Source organism: Babylonia areolata, chromosome 22 (assembly GCF_041734735.1).
Source record: "Babylonia areolata isolate BAREFJ2019XMU chromosome 22, ASM4173473v1, whole genome shotgun sequence".
NCBI classification, from domain to species: domain Eukaryota; kingdom Metazoa; phylum Mollusca; class Gastropoda; order Neogastropoda; family Buccinidae; genus Babylonia; species Babylonia areolata.
In genome coordinates, this window is record NC_134897.1 from 8,499,902 (window position 1) to 8,513,263 (window position 13,362).

The 13,362-nt window shown below is 40.0% G+C and overlaps 1 protein-coding gene across 7 annotated transcripts in view; it reads left to right on the forward strand.

The window, feature by feature from the left end:
• Positions 1-13,362, forward strand: part of LOC143297379 (casein kinase I-like) — a 55,126-nt gene that overhangs the window by 28,233 nt on the left and 13,531 nt on the right. For 3 of the 7 annotated variants that reach the window (XM_076609690.1, XM_076609692.1, XM_076609689.1), the window contains 6 exons: positions 1-38; positions 2,223-2,457; positions 4,069-4,239; positions 6,292-6,449; positions 7,204-7,296; positions 12,061-12,162. The exon at positions 1-38 is cut by the window's left edge and continues 111 nt beyond it. In XM_076609690.1, the coding sequence (XP_076465805.1) occupies positions 1-38; positions 2,223-2,457; positions 4,069-4,239; positions 6,292-6,449; positions 7,204-7,296; positions 12,061-12,162 (797 nt within the window). The remainder of the gene's footprint in view (positions 39-2,222; positions 2,458-4,068; positions 4,240-6,291; positions 6,450-7,203; positions 7,297-12,060; positions 12,163-13,362) is intronic. The other 4 variants (XM_076609695.1, XM_076609693.1, XM_076609691.1 and 1 more) reach the window with 3 other exon arrangements.

Here is a 13,362-nt window from a genome sequence, read left to right on the forward strand (position 1 = left end):
TCTCCCTCAAGACTGTCCTCATGATCGCCGTGCAGCTGGTACGTAGTTGTGTTAGAGATCTGTACATGAATGAAAGACTGATTGTGGGAGCAGTGATGGATCTTTTGCATTGGTGAGATTGATTGTGATAGTAGCGATGGATGTTTTGTGTTGGGGTGGTCTTTTTTTTTTTTTTCTATGCATAAGTATCTTCATGAATCGTTGAATGAAAGAAGGAACTGGAAAGAAAAGAATGGAATTAGGAAGTAGTTTGCTTATTACTTTTTGTGATGTGGTTCTATTTGGACACATGCTGTCTGAGTCTTTCTCTTTTTTGTTTGTCTGACGCACGCAAATGCACACTCTCTCAGTCTCTCTCTCTCTCTCTCTTTCTTTTCTGTCTTCCTCTGTCTCACGCACACACACTGAGACTCAGTCTCTCTCTGTGTCTCTGTCTGTCTCTGTCTCTCTATTTCCGTCTCTGTCTTCTGTCTTTCTGTCTCACTGTCTCTCTCTCTTTCCCTCTCACTCACTCACACACATAGACTGAGCACATGCATTGTAAAAGTGCACAGACAGACAACCAGGTTTGCCCCAGATCAGGAACACAGTTAAAATCTGTTGTCATTTTATTAAGTTCTGGATTGTATGCTGACACAGTTTAGTGTGTGTGCTGTTCAGTGAAGCATGTCCATCGTGCATTTTTGTCCACCCCCTGCACCACTGGAATATGCACCATTGAACCAGCACACTGTGTTTGAGGACACCTTACGTACTGCTTATCCATGCTGCTAGATGAGTCACTTCATGCAAGATTGGTCACCTCATGTTCAGATTGAAAGGTCCAACCCTTTAACCACCCAGCTATTGTGCCCGTCACATGCCATGACTAAAATATTGTCATGTCCTCTTTTATATTTTGACATCAGATTTGTTTAATGAGTTTTAAAGAAAATCAGGAAGTGATTAAAAACAAACAAAATAACCAACCAAACAACAACAACAACAACACACACACACACACACACGCACACACACACACACACACACACACACACAAAAAGAAGAAAGAAAAAACCGAAAACAAGAAGAAACAAAACCCCACTATCTGATTGGGAATGCTTGCTTGCCATTTAACCCCTTGGCTGTTGCTGATGAGTATGCTCTTTTCAGTGAAGTGCTGTCACCTCTGTGAAAAAAGACAGAACATATTGTCAGGATATATCCCATTTTCTCTTTGGATGACATTACTTTTGTTCAGCAAAAACACTGACATCACTGGTAAGCACATAAAAAAGTAGTTCTGTACTTCAGACTCCTGACACATTGACCTGATTTTACCAAGGTTCAGCAAGCAAGGGGTTAAGTCAAGCCTGCACTCATCTCAATTCAATCAGTGCGTGACCAACAGGGCACTTGACATCCTGTTGGTGCTAATTCAGAGATCTCACATGTCAGTCATTGGGTTACAAGGATTTCAAATCTCAAATTATAGAATGTCAGTCTTTGGGTTACAAGGATTTCTTGTTTTGAATTCAGAGTGTGCACTTTATTCTCCCCAGCATTCATGGCAAAAGATTTGAAAATAGTTGATCTGGTTCAAAATATCTTTTAACAGTGATTGTGACAAAGGTTAAAGCCACAAATGACGAGAAGGGAGTTGTTTTTAGCAATGACATCAGTCGGGAAGCAGATTTTTTTTTTTTCAGAGGTATCATAAATTTTGAAAGCTTTTGACCATTTTGTTTGTAATTTTTTTCCCCTTCCCTTTTTTTCCTTACATGTCAGCCTTTTTTTTCCCATTCTTCTTTTGGACTGCGCAGAGTGAAGCCTGCCTTTTTATGCTACCATATCCTTTATTTGTATTATCCATTGACTCTGACAGTTGCAGTCTTGTCCTGTGTCCAGTTGTTTTTTTTTCCCATCTTGTTCTCTCACACTTCTTTTCTCTCCCTCTGCCTTCCCTGTATTGCAATAAATCATACTCTTACTCTGTTGTTTTGTCTCTCTTATGTCAGAAGTGCAGATTGATGAATATTGAGCCTGAGGGATTCTTTTTTAAGACTTTGTTGTCAAAGCTTTGATTTTCTCTTGCTGGTCTACTGCTGGTTTAAAAATACTTTAAAAAAATTGTTTTCTTTTGCAGTTGACATGTATGGACTTTATTGTGATTTTCTCTTGCCGGTGTTCTGCTGGTTTAAAAACACATTATAAAAAAAAAAAGATTTTGTTTTCTTTTGCAGTTGACACGTATGGAATATGTTCACTCCAAACACCTCATTTATCGTGATGTCAAGCCGGAGAACTTTTTGATAGGCCGCCAGTCGGCCAAGAAACCCCACATCATCCACGTGATAGACTTTGGCTTGGCGAAGGAGTATATAGACCCCGAGACTCACAAACACATACCTTACCGGGAACACAAGAGTCTCACGGGCACCGCTCGCTACATGAGCATCAACACACACTTAGGGAAAGGTGAGTCCTGTGTGTGGCTGCAAAGTTTTGAGGTTTTTTGGAGGTTGTGTGTTTGGTTAGGATTGCTGCATAGATATCATCTCTTTGTTGAAGCCTTTCTTCTTCTGTGTTTATGAGCTGCAGTTGTTTTGTTAATTTGTATGCATGGGTGGGATTCTGTGTATATGGTTGTTTTTACCCTACCATGTAGGCAGCCATACTCTTTTTCGGGGGGTGCATCAGGGTATGTTAATGTTTCCATAACCCACCTGTATACTGACATGGATTATGGGATCTTTAAGGTATTTGATGTCCTGCTTGTGTATGCACACAACAGGAGGTTCAGGCTCTGATAGGTTGCACATGTGCTGACCTGGGAGATCGGAAAAACCTCTTCTCTTCATCTACCGGATGCAGCCAGGATTTGAACCCAGGACCCAAGGATTGAGAGTCCAGTGCTGTAATCACTTGGTTATCGCAGGTTTTGGGGCTGTGTCAGGATTGCTGTGTGAATTATTTGTTTGTTGAAGTGCATGAGTATTGGGACGACTTGGACTTGGAGAGATTAATGAAGGTAGAGAAGGATCTTTAGTGTGTGAGAACTCTACACCCTTGAACAGGGAAGGGTATCACAGCACCAAGACCTCAGCACTGAAATACATGACCTTAACGGGGGGAACCAGTTGGTCGTTAAACTCACACACCCTGCTTCCGCTTTTGAGTGGTAAGGAGAGGTCCTGTGTTGTGGTTTTGGCTAAAGGGAGGGGTTTGGGTTGATTGATTCAGCAGACAACGGGGCCCAGTGAAGGTATCTTTGTACCGTGTTGGCTGCAGAGTTTGGCCAACAGAGCAAAGTGTAGGTCTAGTTTGCACCAGTGTGACATGATAAGTATATCTAATCAAACACCCCTTTTTAACATATTCCCAAGTGAAGTGTATTCATCTTTGACGCCCTTTTATTTTTCTTTGGGGGGTTTCACTGTGTGTATGTGGTTTTCTCAAGGCCTGACTAAGCGTGTTGGGTTACGCTGCTGGTCAGGCATCTGCTTGGCAGATGTGGTGTAGCGTGTATGGATTTGTCCGAACGCAGTGACGCCTCCTTGAGCTACTGAAACTGAAAAGGTTTTTGTTAATTTTGGTGCATGACTAGTGTGGGTGGCTTGAAGAAGTGGATGAGAAAGGATGCTTCATTTTCCTGCATGAAATAGGGTGTAGCCATCTGTGAACTGAAAAAACACACTCAGTGACTTGCACAGGTATATCATCATTGCCTTTATAACACACCTTTTGTGTCGTGATGTTTCATGAGATTTAATATGCTGTAACTTAGGCTATTGTTAGTTTAAAGAGATGTAAAATGCTGGAATCTCAGCTTTTACTTTTAGGAAATTGAAGTCTTGTCTAAATTTTGTCTTAGCTTCATTTTCAGAGATTTAAAATGCTTTGGACTTGTCTCAGTGTTGTTGGTCTTTGCTTTGTTTTAAGATGTATAAAATGTGTAGTTTGGTCCAAGCTTTGTTTTAAGAGATATTAATTGTAAACACCATATCGGCGTGCCTTTTCTTTTACTTGGCAGTGCTGATGTTAGTTGTCTGTCAAGCATCAGACTAACAGAATCACTGTTGTTTTTAGAGCAAAGCCGCCGGGATGACCTGGAGGCCTTGGGGCACATGTTCATGTACTTCCTGCGAGGCAGCTTACCCTGGCAGGGCCTCAAGGCTGACACACTGAAGGAGAGGTACCAGAAAATCGGCGACACAAAGAGAGCAACGCCCATTGAAGTGTTGTGTGAAAACTTTCCAGGTACGAGGCTGTGTGAGGGTGGTTGGTAGCGTGTTTAAAGTATTACGGCAATTTTCTACCCTGCCTATGAAGCTATACCAGAAAACAGTAGCTTGTGTTTTTCCTTGATGTGATCCAAGCAAAATCAGCAGACCTCTTTTTTTTTCTTTCAGTCTGGTTGATTAAGCGTGTTGGGTTATGCTGCTGATCAGGCATATGCCTTGCAGATCTGGTGTAGCATATCAGGATTTGTCTGAATGCAGTGACGCCTCCTTTAGAAACTGAAACTGAATCTGAAACTCAGTCTGCTTTCACTGCTTAACATGGCCACAAAATATTCAGACATCTGCTCTGAAAGATATGTCATGTGTCTGTGTGTTTGTGGGCATGTGTATACATGTGCGTGTTAGCATGCGTGCGTGTGTGCGTGCTTTAGTGGAGAGGAGTGGGTTGGAAGGCGAAGATAGAGAGTGGACAGTCTGGTGTATTTTGTGAAGCACTTAGAGCAGATTATCTGGATACGTATGAGCTATGTGAAAAATATTATTATCGATGCTTGAGTTCAGCTCAGCTTTTGGATAGGAACAGCTGTCATCCCAGATTGTTCTTGATTAGTCAAAAACTGATGGCAGACCGCGAGTGTTTGTCATACCTGCTTTTGTGCTAATACTTAATCCTCTTCACAACAGGACCACATTATTATTCATAGCTTATGTATTGTGCGCTCTGAGGTTAGTAACTCCAAAATTGCATCACCCACGAACATTGAAGACAGTCGGTCACAACTTAATATGCTGAAAAGAACCTGTTGATGTTGTTGATGAGTGTGATTTTATTATTCTGATAATAAATGATGATATGGATACTTATTCAGCACCTGTCCTCGGTCAGAGACAAAGCTCAGAGCACTTTATAAACATGGAGTCATTTTCCCAACAGGCTGCTAATCTGAGTGGAGGTGACTGACAGCTTCCATTGGGCACTCATCTTTTGTTTCCTGTGTCATTCAGTCGGGTTTCAGTCACACACACTTACACACACTCACACAGACATGTAACATTTTGTGTGTTTGAACGTTTTGTTTGTTTACCCCGCCATGCCATGTAGGCAGCCATACTCCATTTTTGGGTGTGTGCATGCTGGATATATTCTTGTTTGCATAACCCACTGAATACTGACATGGATTACAAGATCTTTGATGTGCATATTTGTTCTTCAGCATGCATATACATGAAGGGGGTTCAGGCACTAGTAGGTCTGCGCATATTGTGCAAATCTGGGAGATTGGAAAGATCCCCACCTTTAACCCACCAGCTGCAACGGGAGTAAACTTAGGAAAAGATTCCAGTGCACTTAACCATTTGACCACCGCACCCCTGATAACTGAACTCTTCTTTCTGAAAATGTTCTATCTGCCCTAACATTGTAGTCTAATTAAAGGACAAGCACATATGCGGCTGACCTTAGAAACCCTGTACATTTAGCAGAAGTCAAAGTTACAGCTGATTGGTTTCATTTGTGGCATCATCATGGAAAATGTTGTGGCAACTGACAAATGACTTCTTCATGATCATTGTCAGTCAGATATTGGTCTTTTATCTTGTTCATTCTTTTTGGATTGAGCGCTGCAGGTTGAGACTCTTATAACCATGCTTGAAAGTAAAAGCTTGAATTTATGACTGATTTTTTATTTCATTTTGTTGAGCTTTGCATTTTGATATTTTTTTAAAGTTTCACTACATGTTGTGTATCACCAAAAGTTTGGAACTTGCAGTCATCCAGCTCGTAGTGTATTTTAAATTGATCTGAAGACATTTATTTTGCAGAGCATTCCTTTCACTATGTTACAGGTGGTTTGTTTGCGTGTGTATATGTGCGTGCGTGCATGCGTGTGCGCACATGCGCACACTCAACACATTTAGTTGATTTATGCAAGATTATGTACTGTATACTGTTACTATTGTTATCATTATCCTCATCATTATCATTATGATAATAATGATGATTATAATTTTTTTGTTTTGTTATTGTTGTTGTTTATTACTTTTAGTTTTATTGATATTATTATTACAGAAGAGCTGGCAACATACTTACGGTATGTTCGGCGGTTGGACTTTTTCGAAACACCAGACTATGACTACCTTCGGAAACTGTTCACTGATCTCATGGAAAAGATGAACTATGAGTGTGACTGGCAGTTTGACTGGGTGGGAAGGCAACCGGTAAGAATGGTAATCTTGCTTGATTCAATTGTTTTCTTGTATTTGTTTAATTTTTTCAAGATTTTTTGTTTGTTTCATGTTATTTTGTTAATAAGTTTTTCTTCATTAGTAGACTTCTGTTGTTGTTTCATTAATTAAAAATTTTTTTTTTTTATAGAAGAATCAGTTTCTGTGTGACAGAGCTGTTTCCAAAACCAGAGAGAAATTCTGTGGTGATGTTTCATGTGCATGCATTTTCTATGATATAATGCTCCAGTGTGTGTGTGTGTATGTGTGTGTGTGTGCGCACGCAATATGAACATGAAGAAGATTAACTTTGGCATTTTTCTATTCAAGTGTAAATGCTCGAAAAACCAGATTTGAAAACAGAAAGATTTCCTATTTTCTTGAAATTTTGCCCGTAGAAATCTTTGTTAAGTTAAATGTCTGATAAATTTTTGTTGACATTAGAAAATGAAAAATGTTGCTTTGGTTGAATCTCCAGATGTCTCAGATTTTAGTGACCTGTCTACCTGTCTGTCTGTATCTATCTATCTGTCTGTTAGTCTGCATGTCTGTTTGTGTGTCTTTGTATCTATCTATCTGATGACTCCTTGCTTTTTATATATATATCTTTTATTTTTTATTTCTTTACAATAACGACGACAACAGCAACACTACCAGTAACAGACTTTTAACAGTCCAACATTGTTGGTGACGCGTGTGTGCGTAAGAACCGAACCCTATGTTCAGTGGAAGCCCTCAGTGTTGCCTGTGCTTTCAGTCGACCCCCATCTCCGTGGCGCCAGAGTCTGGTGCCAGTCAGCAGCGGGAGACAGGGGCACAGACGAGGGAGCGACACCCGTCGCAGCCCAGAGTGAGTAGTGTCCCTGTATTGTCTTCTGTCTTGCTCTTCCTCTCTCTTTGGCAGGTGACATCTTGGGGGATTTTCTTTGTCTTCTTCGCTCATCTCTCAGAGTGTTGCTGTGATTCCTTCATAAACATTTTGACCACTGTCTTATCACAACTTGTACTGTTGTTATACTTTTTTTTTGGGGGGGGGGGGGTCGGGGGGGGGGGGGGGGGGGGGTGTAAGGAATAAACAGTAGGAGCAGCTGAGAACATTTTTCGTTAACATTCTGGCTTTAAAAAAAAATGTTTTCTGAGAGCACCAGATTGAAAGTTGATGTAACAAAATGATCATAGTGATAATAATGATGATGATAATGATGGTATATACATTTTTTATGGCAGGATATCTGAATGTGTTGTGCTCAAAGCACCCAAAATATCCAGTTAAAAGCAAACATGAAATTAAATAAAAGTAGTATAAGGAGGGTCTATTTTCATTGGAACATGAGTTTTGACCTTGAGTAGGAATGATGTAAATAACTTTCTTTACTAAGTGAGAAAATTGTAGTCTCAGATTTATTTGAAAACAGTGGCCTTTAACAGTCATGATAATTTCATTTTCTTTCCATGTTCGTACAAAGATGGACTGTTGGTCGCTCTGGCTAACAGAGATGTGTTCCTCGGATACAAATTCCACTGTTGTGGTGGTCCTTTATTGACATTTATACCCAGTGGCATTGGCTTGTTCTGTCCAAGATTTTACGTCAAAGCTCTAGATGCAGAAGTAGCTGTTACAGGGTGAAATGGATTTTGAGAACTTCACCGAAATCCCATCACTGAAAAAATTGATGTTGAGGTTGAAAGCCAGTACGGCCGTTAAACTGAGCTCAGTTAGGGATGGGGAATTGAGGGACAGGAGAGGATGTGTAGGCAGTTTGATGACGGTATCAACTGGAAGGCCCGTTTCTGGTGTAGTCAGCATAAGTTGCATGAAAATAGTTGGGTCACCAGTATGTATGTGGTGAGTCTCGTACTATTAAGAATTCATTTGGTTATTTACAAAATGTATCATGTCTTGTATTTGTGTGAATCTGTAAGAAATCTTTTTGGCCCTGTGTGGTAGGTTGGCTAGGCGATAAGCAAGGATGATGATAAATAAAAGAAATCTTGAGTTAAGTCAATTACTAACCAAAGCAGTGATTAGAGACAAGAGATGGAGAGATGACATACAGAGAGACAGTGGCAAGTGTTTGGGGAGGATTACAGCTATTATTTGGTGATGCTCTCGATGATATCATGCCACACACTCCAGTTCCTGGATTTTTTGCTGTTGGCGCCAGAGAAAAGTTTGCCAGGGAGAGTGTGAGCAGCATTGACATCATCGTGAAGATCACCAGTGGTTCTCTGAATAATCAGCTTGGAAAGGTTGCACAGTAATGATTTTAACATCTCAGTATGGTGTTTCTCTTTCTCTCTTCTCTCCTTTCTCTGACTTCCAGTTGCTGTCTCATATTACACTTGTAAAGATCTTTGTAAACATAGTTTTGAGTTGCAGTAGAGTTGGAATGTGACCTTGTTGTGTTGTATACACACTTGCTGTGTGCGTTTGGCAGAAGTGAAGATTGCTTGGTAAGTGTATCTGATGGAAAATGAGGACTGAAAAAAAGAAGAAACATCAGCTTAAGAGTGGCATAGTATTGGTACAGTAAGATGCCAGTTTGCAGTGAACAGCTAGAGTATATCACACAGTATGATTTAAGGCAATATGAAATCAGCAATGTATTGTCTGACATGGTGTAATTCACACATACTTTACTATGCAACACCATGTAATGCTACGCCACTTCACTACCCTACCCAACTTTACATCCACCCTACATCTACCCCTCCTCTTCCCCACCGAACACCATTCCTTCTTACCACGCCACAACTACCCTTCTCCACCCCACCCTGCACCATACAGCACAGTAGTACAGCTCAGCACAAATCAGGAAATTACACAAAAACTTGTATTGCAGTACAAACTGAAGTCTTGTGTGAGAGTTTGTCCAGTTGTCAAATCGTTAGTTAACTGCCTTCATTTGTGACATGACATAGCAGCATGACATCTGCTAAAAACACGTCTGTGATCACTGATGAAAAATAGGCCAACTCTGCCTGTTTCTAGCCAGAGGAAAGATTTCTGTCTGTCCCAAACGAACCACCGCCCAAACCGACTGAAACTACTGCATTGGTTTGTCTTGTGTTTTGTTTTATGGATTTTTACTCTTTTTTGAAAATCTTTTTTTTAATACGTTTAATGTTTAGCCATTTTCCTTGTTACCAGTTCATTTTTTACCTTTTGTATGAAATTCCAGTTTTGAGGACTGAAGGGAAAACTGGGAGAACTGTATGTTTGCATGTTCGTTGACTGTTCTTTCTAGCAAACTCTTGGAATGATTTTGGCACAGCTTGCACCAGTTGATGTAGGATTTGAATACATTGATTAAAGATTCAGCAAGGTTTTATCTGACTAGTTACAGTGATACAGCGTGCTAGCATTTATGTTGAAAAGGTGAAAACCTCAAAAGGTCTTGTGTACAGCTTAAAAGTGTGATATTTGTGATAAAATAATGAGCGAGGACTATTTGGTGTTGTTTTGCTTAAAGTTTAAAAGTAGGCTGATACTGCTTTACTTGTGAAAGAATATATGAATTTTTTTTTTATTTCATTGAACACAAAAAACTTTATCAGAAAGGAAAACACATAATAATTGTTGGTTTCTTTTGTATCGACATGATTCATGAGGGTTTGAAGCTGAGCTTGTCTTGATTTCGTTGACCAGGGCATGAGAGGGTTGGTTCCCTTGTGCCGAGGGCTGTAACCCTTATGTATACTTGGGAACAAGTTCAGCACCTGCAAAAAACCAACAAAACAACATTTAAAACTAGTCTGCATCATTCCTTGGAGGATGGGGGTGGTTTGCACAGTAGGTTCCCCACCCTTGCGGACTGTTGTAGTTAGTGTAGTTTCCTTGTGAAGTTTTAGATGATTTGATTTATTGGAATTTGCCTTTGAGAAGTTTGTCACTGCCCCTGATGGTTGCTGTGTATTAGTAGATGGATGGGAATGATACCCTTTGGGTGGCATTTCTGTAGAAAATAGTCTTTTCATGAAATTTAAGTTTTAAGACAGGTATTTGCTGAAGCATACTGACCACAAAAAAGAGGAGTGATAGCATGAAAAAAACAACAACACCACGACGACAGCAAGATTTTGTGTGATGTGACCTGCAGGTCAGTTCACGGCAGCCTGTGTTTTCGGCCTTCCAGTCGTGTTCGGTTGATTCGGAGAGCCATGAGGACTGGTTTGAAGCGTGGTCGTTGTTTCATTTCTACACTCCCAGCGAGGACTCGGACTCGGACTCTTCAGGCACCGATTGATAAGACCTGTTCTAAACTGTATCTGCCCCCGTTTTGATAGTGCACTCTTTGTTATTGATCCTGCTCGGCTGCTGCTCAGTTATGTGGCGTATGTGTCCCGTCCCAGCATCAGAAAGCATGTGATATAAGATTCTGTACCAGAGAAGACATATATCTATTATATGCTGTTTGTTGAATTATTCTGGATGCATTGAGTTCAGATGAGCGCTTCATCCCTTGACCCCAGTGGCTTTTCCTCCTCAAGTTTGGATTGTGTGCACTGTCCTGGCAACACAGTATTTTGATGACAGTGGGTGTGTCATCATTTTATTGGAATGAAAAAAAAAAAAAAACCCAGTTGTTTCAGTTAACGGCAAGGCTTGGACTTTTTTTGGGGGGATTGGTAGGACTTGCAGCAGGAGTGAGAGCTTGACAGTGGGTGTGAAATATCTGGACTGTTTATTCTTCTCCCTTCCCCTCTACTGTATATAAAGTGAAACTGTTCTCTCGATCAGTGTGTGTGTGTGTGTGTGTGTGAGAGAGAGACAGAGAGAGATGGTAAACATACATACACAGTTGCACACAAATACATTATGCCATTTGAGTTCATTGGAATGTTGTGTCCTGCAGCATAATTCTTTTATTTAAAAAAAAAAAGATTTTAAAGAAAAAGGCTACATGAACTCACATTGCTTTCAAATATGTAGATCTTTGGTTAGATGTTTGCAGAACATTTGCACACACACACACACACACACACACACACACACACACATGTTCACAAAAGTGGAATGATAAAACACATTGCCAGTCCATCAGTTAGTTGTATATTAATTTAGTATTTATGATTTTTGTTAATCCTTTTCCTAATATAAGCTTAAGTCATGTCAGTTTATTTATTCTTAATGGTACTTTTGAAAAAAAAAAAAGATATTTCTGTTTCAGATGAGGAGAAGAAGAAAGTCATATATATCTGAAAAGAACTAATTTGTGAACTTCAAAATGTTAACGCTTTTGAATATGAACATTAGTTTCCTGTTTGCTACATCAAATGAATGTAAAAGGAGAAGTCTAGTGTCTTTTTTTTTTCAATCTCACTTCTAACTTGTATCTCTAGTGCAGATGACTTGTTATGCAGGTGTTTACCTGGCATCAATAAAGGTGGTCAGGTGGTTTATTTGTTCTTTCAGTAGCTGGAGAGTTCACCTGGAATCCTTTCTGTACTTCATTTAGGGGGCTCGTTTGAAGGTTCACTCCGGAGATGTGTTCTGTGTCAACATCTTCCTTCCACTTTCTCCTGCTTTGGGCGGTGTGTGTCTTGTGTGTGTGTGTGTGGTGGGAGGGACGGGGGTCTGTCCTTTCCCTAACCCGACTAATTTGCCTTTCAGACCAGTGTTCAAAGGGGGCATCACGCATGGGGAGAGCAACCTCGTCACAATCACTATCTGGGGGCTAATATAGCTGCCGATAGACATGGGGGTTCTGTACAGGTAGGGGTTGTGTCCACTTCTTGATTAACCCAGCTTGATTATTTTTTTGTGGTCTTTTTTCTTTTCTGTGGTTCTTTACCATTCATTCGCACAACTCACTCGCTTCTCTCTGCTGCTGGTCTTAACTTTTTGTGGAATCTGCTGGTTCTAATTTGATTTATTTTGCCTTTTCGAAAATCATTTCTTTCCCCTCGTGGTACTAGTACTTGTAGCATGATGTTGGCAATGGGATTGTGTGTCATCGTGAAAGTCTAAAAAGGGGTCGAGTTCTTTTGTATTGATCATTGTGTGCATGTTCTTTATGAATGAATTGTCCAGCAGTCAATTGTATGTAAATGTATGGAAGATGGCTGTCATGTCCTTTGATTCATTTCAGTTTGGAAGATTGCAAACCAAGTAAGGCTGTGAAACTGGAATTGTTTTGGTCATATTTCACGGAAATGAGTGTTTTTGTTGCCTTGTATTCTTACCTTGTCAACTGAATCATCTTTAGTTGCTCTGTAAGACTTCTACGAAAAACGTCACGGTAACCTTTGTTTTTATTTGATTTGGTGCACCATTTTGGCAGGTGAAATGCTGTCTTGTTATTTTTATTTTTATTTTGTTTTGGCCATTTTGGTCTTGTGTTTGCATGCAGTGTATATACACCTTCCCCTCCCTGCTTGTTGCTTGTTGATTGTCTTGCTGTGTACAGCCGCTGGCGTTGCTGAGTTGTTTTCAGCTGAAGTGCATGGAATGTGGTAGTTAGTGCGACGTGGGAATGCTTGATGTGTGAGAATAGTTGAGGTCCGCAGAATGGGGTGTCAGAGAAATTAGATCTTGCCTTTGGTGTTGAACACTATTTATACATTTAACTAAAACGGGGGAATATAATGCAAACTACCCATTTTACAGAGTTGCTGCAAATCAAACTTTTTCTTTGAATTGATTGCTGATGCACAATGGCTGAGTATCAGAGCTACTAATTTTTCCATGGATTAATTTTCAAATATTCCATGAAAGGCGTATAAAGTTTCATTGAATGTATGGGAATGTGAATGAGTTTTGTCATAAAAAATAAAAAAAAATTTCAAGAGTAATTAAGATGTGTGGCCATACCATGGGTTAAACTGAGATAACACATATCATGACAATTCTAAATGATACTTAAAGAAAAATAGTCTGATGTAGACATACTGTGTGTGTTAGAGTATAAATGTG